The sequence below is a fragment of the Tachyglossus aculeatus genome, chromosome X2, assembly GCF_015852505.1.
Source record: "Tachyglossus aculeatus isolate mTacAcu1 chromosome X2, mTacAcu1.pri, whole genome shotgun sequence".
Classification (NCBI taxonomy): Eukaryota; Metazoa; Chordata; class Mammalia; order Monotremata; family Tachyglossidae; genus Tachyglossus; species Tachyglossus aculeatus.
The window spans coordinates 20046797-20059228 of record NC_052100.1 but is presented as its reverse complement, the minus strand read 5'-3'; the positions used below and the strand labels follow the sequence as shown (position 1 = coordinate 20059228).

Below are 12432 nucleotides of genomic sequence, written 5' to 3'. Positions count from 1 at the left end.
AAGCTCTCGGGAGCACACAGCACAACAATGAAACAAACACATTTCCTGCCCACAGTGAGCTTGTCATCTAGAGGGGGAGACAAACATTAATATTAATAAATAAATTATGGATAGGTACATAAGTGTTATGGGGCTGGGGGTGTGGGTGGGTGGTAAATACAGGGAACAAGTCAGGGTGATGCAGAAGGGTTTGGGAAAAGAGGAAATAGGACTTAGTTAGGGAAGTCCTCTTGGAGGAGATGTACCCTCAAGAAGGCCATGAAGGTGAGAGTAATTGTCTTTAGGATATGAAAAAGGAAGGGGGTTCCAAGCCAGAGGCAGAACATGGACTAGAGGCCAGTGGCTAAATAGAAGAAATCGAGGTACAGTGAGTAAGTTGGCATCAGACGAGCGAAGTGTACTGGTTGGGTTGTAGTGGGAGGGTAATGAGGTGAGGTAGGAGGGGGCAAGGTGATTCAGTGCTTTAAAGCCTATGGTGAGGAGTTTCTGTTTGATGCAGAGGTGGATGGGCAACCATTAGAGGTTATTGAGGAGTAGGGAAACATGGACTAGTCATTTTTGTAGAAAAATGATCCAGGCTGCAGAGTGAAGTATGGACTGGAGTGGGTAGAGACAGGAGGCAGGGAGGTCAGTAAGGGGGCTGATACAGTAGTCAAAGTGGATAGCATAAGTGCTTGGATTAATGTGGTAGCAGTTTGGATGCAGAAGAAAGGATGAATTTTAGTGATGTTGTGAAGGTCGAATCTACAGGATTTAGTGGTGGATTGAATATGTCGGTTGAATGAGAGAGAGGAGTCAAGGATAATGTCAAGGTTACGGGCTTGCAAGGCAGGAAGGATGGCGGTGCTGTCTACAGTGATGGGAAAGTCAGGGGTGTCATGAGCCCATCTCACACAGTCAGGCACTTATTCTATAAGTCCATCCCTGGTACTGTCTCTCCCCGTCAGGCACTCAATGACAAGTCAGACCCCAATAAAGCCAAACCACCACAGTGTATAGCGGAAAGCTTTATTCAATTCTCAGTCTAACTGAAGGGCTAAATGCGCACACACACACACACACACACACACACACACACACACACACACCCCTCCCCCCACCCATCCGACAGTCTTCCCCAAGTTCCACGCAGATGGTCCCATGTCAGAGGAGTTCGAAGAGTCTGGCTGCTCTCAGCACATCGTCCTGGTGCAGGACTTCGGGTGGCCCTTGGCGGCTGTGCCGCAGGTGTCTCGGCTCAGGTGGTCTTTGCTGCAGGCCAGGGTTGGATTCCTTAGCTCACGGCGACCACCGGCTTCAGTTGTTCGGCCCCCTTGTTCCACAGTTGTTCGGCGTGGTGTAGCATGACACCACACGAAACACTGACGTGACCCCGACACTAACTTGACAGCCTGGCTCTTCCCCTTTTTATCCACTCATGTAGGTTGTTTCAGAGGGGTCACTGTGGGTTCTGATTCGCTGCTTTGACTTGCCTGCTGTCTCTAGCCCGTTATTGGGTAAAGCCAGAGGGGACGGCTACCCTCCCCCTGTGCCCACCCTGCGGGCTGTTTTTGCAAGGTAGCTTATCTTGTGTACCTCCGGCAGTCCTCCTTTTGCCCGATGGCAAGATGGTTCAGTGCCTCCTCAAGGTCCTCCTTCTGTGTTATCAGTTCCTCCCCAAGTTCTTCCTTCTGTGTTGTTGTTCACGGGGTCAAATGATGGTTGCTCGAAAAATGGCTTCTGTGTTACAAAATGGAGTCACTCGTGCTCACCTCATCCCACCCCTCGATCCTGTGGATCAACAACATTCACTCACTCATTCAAATATTACAATGGAATCGTATAAAAATACAGGGCAATAAGGCAAAATCACATTAACAGCAGGTTATTTATCAATTTATGTCAAAAGCAACGCTATCAAATTTGCCATAATAAACGCATCATTCACTACAAGTACTAACACTTGCTGTTCCACTCACAGGTGGCCTAATTAATTTAATCAAGACCAATGTCTACCAATGCTGCCAACCGGGGCAACATCTAAATACATGATTTCAGCAGATAGTTGGATTGTCCCCGCACAAATGGTCTTAATGCACATTAATAACAGATGGATTAATACATATGCAAGCACAATAATGAGTAAAACCACCACCACTTCTTTCAATAGGGCTTTTCCAATTGTTAATAGTACAGGATGTTTCAAAACATTAATTCAATACAACACGGCCTAATGGCTAGGCTCACCTAGCTTATCTAATATGCTAACACTTAAAATGTCATGCAGCTCACCAAGTTTATCTAATATGCTAACACTTAAAATGTCATACATGAAAATATTGGGTCTACCCACCCAAAGCTACTTAAAACCTCATCCGGCAGCAGCAGGCAGCACGGAAACCCAGGTCAAAGTGAGATCAAAGAGCCTTTCCTCATTGTTGATTTATATAGGGGTATCTGGTGGGACCCAGTTACTTTCCACTCAGGGTAGTTGCTGCAACAGCAACAGAATGACAATGGGATGCAGGGCTCACTTTAATCTTGTCCTTTGCCACCAGTTGTCCTGGGCTCTCCTATTTGGCTAGCTATAGTAAACCAATAGGAGGGCCAAGGGAATGATCTGAGGAGAGCCCCTGTATCCCCACAAAGACCACACCTGGGGTTCTACCAGTTTCACATATTGCTTCTATTACCCATTAGTTGTTCCATTGCTTTCTGTTTACAGTTATCAATAAACATCATCCCAACAATTATATAAAACAATCCATAAAATAAAGACAAATGTTCTCATGGCCTTGTACTCCCCATCTTTATCCAGATGATGCTGGTGTCCAAATTCTCTGGACCAGGTGGTTTGGTGGGGGAAGCAGTGTGGTAGCCTCCTGTGTGACTGGGAATCTAGGAAGATATGATCTTAAACATAGAATTATTAGGCAGATAAGTAACCAGCATTATCAGATAGATACAATTGATACATGAAAAATTGATAAAGCTCTGTCCTGATAGTATTGACCAATTAATCTTAACAATTATTTCCAATTATTATCACAAACTATTTAAAATTAATGGCTGATAAAGTTTCTCAGCCTAATTCTTTTCCAGTTAACCCTTAATAGTCTTTTTGAGAACTGGTTTTATATGAACCTAAAGTCCCTTGTCGAATAAGAAAGTTGTCCCACTCCCAGATCCTTTCCCCAAGAAATTTGTGCATCCCTGTGTCTAACACAGTTTCCTTAAGTTCTCTTTTAATTCCCGTTCATGGAAGATCCAGATTAAATTATCACCTCCAATTTTCTGATCTTTAGCATTTGACCAAATTAGTAATTGAATCGCCACCCTCACAGGCATTCCTAGCCTGAAAGAGCAATTGCAAACTCTCCTCTCCCAATTACCTCCTTCACATTTTTCACATAACCAATTGAGAACTAATTTATCTAACACTGAGATCTATACTTCACAATAAAGGAAGCTAATCATTTTCTTGAGGGAGGGACTTCCCTCAAACAAATTTTTTCCCTTTTTTTCCCCTAAGATGATAAGCCCATCAGGTTTTTCCTCATACCTTTCGAGCTACCCAAATTCCCTTATGGATTTCTCCCACAATACACAGTACACACTCTCATAACACTGGCTACTTCATTTAAAAATAACTCATTCAACACACACAAGGGTCATCCCCTCCAAAAATCCAAATACCTAAATCCTTATTCAAGCTTTTCACTCTTTTCCCATGATAACAGGTGCAAATGGCCTTTTTTCATTCCAACCCCATCCCCATCCATGTATTCAAAATTCTCATTCATTTGGAGTCAGAGGTGATGGGTTCAAATTCCGGCCCCACCAATTGTCAGCTGTGTGACTTTGGGCAAGTCACTTAACTTCTCTGTGCGTCAGTTACCTCATCTGTAAAATGGGGATTAAGACTGTGAGCCCCACGAGGGGCAACCTGATAATCTTGTAACCTGAACAGTGCTTTGCACATAGTAAGCGATTAATAAATGCCATCATTATTCTTCTAGACTGTGAGCCCACTGTTGGGTAGGGACTGTCTCTATATGTTGCCAACTTGTACTTCCCAAGCGCTTAGTACAGTGCTCTGCACACAGTAAGTGCTCAATAAATACGATTGATTGATTGATTGATTTTGCTATGTACAAATTCCCTCTCTAATGGCATCATCTCACATTTCCACTACTTGGACACACGCACAAACACAAGGTGGGGAAACCTCCATCTAAACACATTGATACGTCCATTTGGCACCTTAAAAAAGAACTCAGATGTTCTCCTATCACCGTCAGTGACTTCTCTTCATTCAGCAGAGGCTAAGGGGCCTCTAATGCTTGTCTTCCAGGAACGCGGGTTTGGTGCCTGCAACTTAAACCTAGTACCGATATAAATGTACATTTCATGAATGGAACTTCCCTTTTGGGAGGACTGCACTTATTTAGCTATTTGCATGTGGCGAATGGAACTTCCCTTCTGGGCGGACCATACTTATTCAGTTCAGCGAATGGAACTTTTCTCTCAGGAGGAATACAATTAGCCCCGTGGTGATCTTACCGTTCTTCCTGAGAGCCTCTGTCTTTTGCCTTTGTTGGAATTCCACAGTCGCTTGCAGTGCAGCCGTGAGGAATCCAAGAGGGGCAGGCTTCTAGTTCGTCTAACTCCCCTTCTCCTGCCTGATGCCTCCCCTGAGTTTCTAGGAAAGCATCGTCTAGGGCATGCTGTGTTGGTTTCATGTCCAACAGCAGCAAGAGGGGGCAAAGGGCGCATTATTGCCTTGGAAAATATCCTCTCTACTAAGTCCAACATTCTCCAACAATTCAGACTTTGTGTCCGTCCTTGCTGTATGAGATAAAGACTCCATTTCTGGAGTTGGGCCATTCTGCACTGGGTGCAGGGATGCGGTTATTCTTTATCAGGGTCCTTCCTCCCAGGAATATGAATCAAGGGGCCCGCTGTTCTTGGGTTGGCAAGGAGAGAACCCTCTTCATTATTCTTCCGTGGTATCCCCCTTACACTCCACCCCTGACACTTTGCCAGTCACCAGGCACTAGGAGAACATAATTGCTCAAGGCACAGAGCACACACAGTCCCCCAAACAGGCCTATTCCTAAGGTTAGGCGTCCCTGTTGGGTGTCAACATCCAATAATTGCTTGGACATACAAGACAGATGAAATGAAAGACTATACAACGCACGCTCACACTTTCCTAGCGGTTTATCGGTTTCAGAATCCCATCCTCGTCGCCAATTTATGTCATGAGCCCGTCTCACACAGTCAGACACTTATTTTATAAGTCCGTCCCTGGCACCGTCAGCCTGTCAGGCACTCAATGACAAGTCAAACCACAGTAAAACCAAACCTCCACGGTATACAGCTGAAAGCTTTATTCAGTTTTCAGTCTAATTGAAGGGGTAAATTCAAATGCACATACACACACATACACACATACCACATACATACACACATATAGCTACCCTGTCCAACTATCTTCCCCAGGTTCCTTGCAGATGATCCCACGTCGGAGAAGATCGAGGAGTTGGGCTGCTCGCAGGACGTTGTCCTGGTGCAGTCTTTAGGTAGGCATTTTGGCTCAGGTTGTCTTTGCTGCCGGCCGGGTTCAGATTCTTTAGCTCGCAGCAACCACCTGCTTCAGTTGTTCGGCCCCCTTTTTCCGCAGTTGTTTGGCGTGGCGTGACATGACATCACACAAAATACCGATGTGACCCCGACACTAACTTGACGGACTGGCTCTTCCCCCTTTTATCCACTCATATCAGTGTTTCAGAGCGGTCACAGTGGGTCCTGATTCGCTGCTTCGACTTGCCTACTGTCTCTAGCCTGTTACTGGGCAAGGGGGATGGCTACCCCTCCCCCTGTGCCCACCCTGCGGGCTGTTTTTGCAGGGTAGTTTATCTCGTGTACTTCTGGCAGTCTTCCTTTTGCCTGATGGCAAGATGGTTCAGTGCCTCCTCAAGGTCCTCCTTCTATGTTATCAGTTCCTCCCCAAATTCCTCCTCCTATGTTGTCATTCACGGGGTCTTCGAGGTCCTCATTCTATGTTATCGGTTCATGAGGTGCTCAAAGCCCTCGTATGTTGATTCCTCCCCAGATTTCTCCTTCTGTGTTGTTGTTCATGGGGTCAAATGATGGTCACTTGTAAAATGGCTTCTGTGTTACAAAATGGAGTCACTCGCACTCACCACAATGGGGAGGAAAGGATTTGGGTGTGAAGATCAGGAGTTCTGTTTTGGACTTGTTAAGTTTGAGGTGATGGAAAAGACATCCAAGTAGAGATGTCTTGAAGGCTTAGTACACTCAGTTTCACTACACATTTTGGCTAGAACGTTGTTAGGGAATTACGGAGTATTTGTCTGATTAGGTGAGCCTGTTTGGATTCGGCATTGCCACAATGCTGGAAGAAGCAGTTTGCTTGCCAGTATGGAGTTTCAGAGCAGCTGAGTACTGAGTTTTCCTTAACTGGGGGTTTCTCAAGAACACAATCCAATGTAGTTAAGTCTAATAAACAATTTTGCTTTAGATACTGGGGATTGCTCCCAGGGGTCTGAGGACATTCTAATTTTGATGGTTAAAATCAGCTAATGGACTTTCTTCTGCAGCACCATTAAGAGGAGCAAACGCTCCCTCTTTCCTAGTATGCCTTACTGGCTATCAGGCATTTAACCGTGTCCCTAAGAGATCCTCAGCAAGTTGGAAATGACCTCTTCATTCTCCCAAGGGGCCCCGGAGAACAGTTGTACAGGATTTTATTCTAAGGCAGCAGAAGCCACAAAATAAAGGATGGCTGCTTTCACCTTGATGTCTTGAAGTTTCAAGATCTTACTTGCTAGTGTGGTAACTAAATATTTACAACATGTGAATAGATACACTGACAGATATTAAGAGAACCAATTCTCCAAAGGGGTTGCTTATGTCACCTCATCACCAATGGGATTTATTGAGCACTTACTATGTGCATAGTACTTGGTAGAGTACAGTGCAACAGAGGTAGCGGACACGTTCCCTGCCCACAACGAGCTTACAGTCTAGAGGGGAGAAAGATATTAATGTAAATGAATAATTCATAGTATAGAATTTAAAGATATGTACTTAAGTGCTGTGGGATTAAGGGTTGAGGGTTGAAGGTGAGGCAAATATCTAATGCCCAGAGGTCAGAGATCCAAGTTTAGTTGCAGAAGGGAGAGGGAGCCAGGGAAAACAGAGCTTAATCAGGGAGGCTTCTCTTGATCCCACTGACCTAGTTTTTGCTCTATCTCCCTGCTCACATTCTTATCCGAATTCCTTGAATGGGTTTTATTCATCCACTGTCTTCACTTTTTCACTCCCCCAACTAACTTCTTGACCCTCTCCAATCTAAATTCTGCTCCTTTCACTCCACTGTGATCACACAGTGAGAAGCAGTGTGGCTTAGTGGATAGAGCATGGGCCTGGGAGTTAGAAGGACCTGGGTTCTAATCTCAGCTCTGCCACATGTCTGCTGTGAGACCTTGGGCAAGTCACTTCACTTCTCTGGGCCTCAGTTACCCCATCTGTAAAATGGGGATTAAGAGTGTGAGCCCCATGTGGGATAGGGACTGTGTCCAACGTGATTGACTTGTATCTAGCCTAGCGCTGAGAACAGTACTTGAGGCATAATAAGCGCTTAACAAGTGCTATTATTGTCATTACCACATTCTCTAAAGTCACTGATGATGTCCTCTTTGTCAAAGCTAATGGGCTTTTTCATAAGTTTCCTTGACCGCTTGCTCACCTTTGGCCCTGTTGATTACTCCCTTCTCCTAGAAAAGCTTTCCCACCTTGGTTTGCTACTACAGTTCTCTCCTGGTTCTGCTCCTTTTCATTCTCTTTCGCTGCCTCTTTTTCCATCTCTCACCCCCTAACTGAGGATATCCCTCAAGGTTCTTTTCTGAGTCCGCTATTCCTTTATTTCAGGGAAGAAGCATGGTCAAATGCAGAGTACGAGCCTGGGAGTCAGAAGGACTTGAGTTCTAATCCCGGCTCCGCCACTTGTCTGCTATGTGACTTTGGGCAAGTCACTGCACTTCTCTGGGCCTCAGTTACCTCATCTGCAAAAATAGGGATTTAAGGCTGCTCAGAATGTATTCATAGTCTCAATGTAGTCTCAGTTTATATGAATTTACATTTATTATTTATCTCTGTCTTCCCAAACTTTTCCTCTCAACAGCTACAGCAATTTGTGGATATCTTCTGTTTATCAATCTTAATTTGTGAGGTAATTGATGCAGAGAGTGTAATCTCCACTGGACTGTAAACTCTTTGAGTGCAGGGATCCTATCTACCAACTCTACAGCATTGTACTCTCCCAAGTAATAATAATAATAATGGCATTTATTAAGCACTTACTATGTGCAAAGCACTGTTCTAAGTGTCGGGGAGGTTACAAGGTGAACAGGTTGTCCCACGGGGGGCACGCAGTCTTAATCCCCATTTTACAGGTGAGGTAACTGAGGCACAGAGAACTTAAGTGATTTGCCCAAGTCACACAGCTGACAGTTGGCAGAGCTGGGATTTGAATCCATGACCTCTGACTCCAAAGCCCGTGCTCTTTCCACTGAGCCACGCTGCTTCTCTGTGTTTAGTGATTCTCTGTGTTCAAGTGTTTAGTACAGTGTCCTGTACACAGCAGGAGCTGAGCATTTATGATCAATCATATTTATTGAGCACTTACAGTGTGCAGAGCTCTGTACTAAGCGTTTGGGAGAGTACAATACAACAGAGTTGGTAGACACATTCCCTGCCCACAGTGAGCCTACAGTCTAGAGATGGATTGACATAGTTTCTCAACTCCTGTGCCTCAGGAGGGAGTGTGATCTGTTCTGTGTGCCTCGATGCTTGCAAAGTAGCATTGACATGGATGCAGTGATGTATTTTGTTTTGCCTCTTTTGCTTCTATTTTAATCAGCCACAGCCTTTGGGATTCCTGACGAAGATCAATATCACTTGCTTCGAAAGGATCCGGGAGAAACAACCGAGATGCTCATACAGTCAGACTTCCCCCAACAAGCATACCAGCCAAAGAGTCAGCTCTCCTCTGGGTGGTTCATGGGCTTATACCCTCGGGAGATTGAGTTTGAGAGGTAACTGTTGGGAAGGGAAACGGCTGGTGGTTAGGATTTTACAGTGTCTGTGTAATCCAAGGGGTCATAGTGGTTGGAAAGGAGGGAAAAAGTAATTTTTTTTTGGCCCATAAATAAATATTACTGAAAAATCACCTTTGACTTCAGCCCATCAGTCTGTCTACCAGCCTGGGCATAGTCTTTCCCTCTGATTAAGGATAATGTAGACACTTGACTACAAATACCATGATGAATGGATAGAATTTTCAAATGGAAGTGTGTGTGTATTACATTTGGCAGCTCTTTTGCTTCATAATTTGGATAAATTGCCTTCATTATTTTAGGGAAGCCCCTTCCCCCTCCCCCTCCCCCATCTGGGATTTTTTTGGTACACAGAGAGCAGAAACAATTGGCATTAGGATTTTGGGCACCAATCATCCATTCCTGCACTTTCCTGACACCCCAAGGATAGAAGCAGCAGACAGAGAGGTGCCTGGGGAGGAAAACAGTGGCTCCCTTCATCTGTTTTGGATTCGGACCCGTCTTTGCTGTATTGTTGTAGTACTGAAAGTGTTAGCAGTAGATCTTGTTTGCCTCCTTTTAAGCTGCCTGAAATGATTACTAGCAATCAGACAGTAATGATTTCATCTTATTGACTCATCCCCAGGAGAAGACGGCAGAATCTGTTTCTGGATATAAATGAGCTCTTAGCCACTGCAGGTTTAGACTCAAATGAGCTGATAACCAGACACCAAGATCTAAAAAGAATACCAGTCTTTGATGAGAAGAAAAACCTGATTTTCCCCATATACCTCCAGCTACAGGTGAGAGAGAAAGAGAAAGAGAGAGAGCTGTCACTGTTCCATTTGCCAGCCACGCCATGGTCAGAGTGGTGGAGAATTGCTGAAAGGAATCCAACAGGAGGGATTGGGAGTCAAAATCAATCAATCGTATTTATTGAGCGCTTACTGTGTGCAGGGCACTGTACTAAGTGCTTGGGAGAGTACAACACAACAATGTAACAGACACATTCCCTTACCAGAATGAGCTTACAGTCTAGAAGAGGAAGACAGCAGATTAGAAATTTCTTTCAAGATTCAGTATTCTGGGGGGTAATGAATCAACCAATCAGTAATATTTACTGAGTATTTTATCTCTTTATATTAAGGTCTGTCTTCTGTAGACTGTAAGCTTGATGTGGGTAGGGAATGTGTTTACCAACTCTGTAATGCTGCATTCTTCTAAGCACCCAATAAATACCACTGATTGATTGATTGATTGTTTAATTGAGTGCCTACTATGTGCAAAGCACTGTACTGAGTGCTGGGGAAGAGAACATTAGAGGATAAATTAGCCACCATCCCTGGCCCTTAAAGGGCTCACCTTCTAAAAGTACTATTGGGTGGGAGAATACAGCAAAATTAGTAGATAAGTTTCCTGCAGACAGGAAGGGGAGGCAGACATGAAGATAAATTACAGATACCTGCTCCTAGCTATGATATCAGTAAAACGAAAGGTACATTTTCCCCAGTACTCAGTACAGTGCTTTGCACATAGTAGGCACTCGATTAAATAATCAATCAATCGATCGATAGGGGCAATGCACCAAACTAACCCTTCAGCACAGCTGTTAGAGTAATCTTTTGTTTTACTGTTATCATGGCTAGTGGCATGCTTTCATCACTGCTCTGGTGAAGTAGAATGGCATAGTCATGCCCCATATAATGGCATTACAAGCTACTTCAGACAATGTCAATTAAGGCCAATAAGCTAACCTGGAATTATAGGAAGCCGTCCAGGACCCCCACTCATCACAGGCCCAGCCTTGGGTAGGAACCAGACCTGGCTGTGGCCCAGGACTCTTTAATAGTCCAGTAAGATTTCTGTTGGTCATCACCCCCTTCTGTCACCTTCCTTCTGTCTTTGCAGGCCATCTCGACCTCACTTCTTGGGAAGGGAATCCAAGTCAATGGTGCCCAGATAATTTTCCTTCATAAACATTCAGACCATATTTCCCCAGTCCTCATGAAACTCCAGTGGTTGCCCGTCCACCTCCGCATCACACGAAAACTCCTCCCCATTGGCTTTAAAGCACGCAATCGCCTTGCCTCCTCCTACCTCACCTCACTACTCTCCTACTTCAACCCAGCCCGCACACTTTGTTCCTCTAATGCTAATCTTCTCACTCGATCTTGTCTATCTCACCACCAACCTCTCGCTCATATCCTACCTCTGGCCTGGAATGCCCTCCCTCCTATTATTAGACAGATAATTGCTCTTCCCCACTTCAAAGCCTTATTGAAGGCACATCTTCTTCAAGAAGCCTTCCCTGACTAAGCCCTCCTCTCCTCTTCTCCCACTTCCTTCTGCGTCACCCTGACTTGTTCCCTTCATTCATCCTCCCTCCTATCCCCAAAGCACATATGTATATATCTGTAAGTTATGTATGTATTTATTTATTTTTGTATGCATATTAATGTCTGTCTCCCCCTCTAGACTTTGAGCTCATTCTGGGTAGGGAATGTGTCTGTTGTTGTTTATTGTACTCTCACAAGTGCTTGGTATCATGCTTTGCACACAGCGCTCAAAAAATACTATCAAATGAACAAATGAATAAGACACAAAATAGGAAAAATTAAGTGAAAACCCCTAGGTAAAAGTTCAATTTGTACATTATCCAGGAATAGACCAACCAACTTACCTTGACCCCTCTAAATGATGTGGGACCTTGATAACTTTTTCATGTATCTGGGGGTGGCCCTCAAGACAACTTTAATGGAGACCTATGGATTAGAGAGTTGGGCCACTGTGGAAGGGATAGAAATGGCTTCTCAACAAAAGGGATCATCATTAATTCTTCTAGTTTCTCCAGATCCTCCTGCTACTTTTCAGGGTCACACTCTAAGGATATTTTTTTCCCATACGCTTTAGTGTAGGTGTTCAGATGCTGCTGCTTGGACAGGCCTTTAGTAGGATGAGATTATTGTCCTTCAAATTTCTCCTCCTTTTCAAATATGTCTGTCGTTGAGCAGAGAGTTAAGGGACCAAGTTTAATTTCCTTGAGGGAATTTGTGCTCTGGACCTCAGTAATACCTTTGTTTTTGATGTCAGGTGTGGCTTCACTCTTTTTCTCCCTACTTTTTCCTGTTTGGCTAGTTGTTTGACGATGAAGAGTTTGACTGCCGAATCCCCGAAGAATGGATGATGCTAGGAGTGGAACCAGGATCTAAAGACAGAAAACCGATTCCAGGAAAAGCTCTTTTACCAACAGATGATATCCTGGGACATGGTAAGGAGCAAGAAAGTTAAAATGTTTATGATTTGCTGGTCCAAATCAGGTTTTCTGGTT

General features: G+C 44.4%; 1 protein-coding gene across 1 annotated transcript in view; it reads left to right on the top strand.

Annotated features, from left to right (window-relative positions):
* Positions 1 to 12432, top strand: part of DNAH1 (dynein axonemal heavy chain 1) — a 184880-nt gene that overhangs the window by 16351 nt on the left and 156097 nt on the right. The window contains exons 3-5 of the mRNA XM_038771244.1: positions 8930 to 9104; positions 9751 to 9907; positions 12240 to 12372. Coding sequence (XP_038627172.1) covers positions 8930 to 9104; positions 9751 to 9907; positions 12240 to 12372 — 465 coding nt within the window. The remainder of the gene's footprint in view (positions 1 to 8929; positions 9105 to 9750; positions 9908 to 12239; positions 12373 to 12432) is intronic.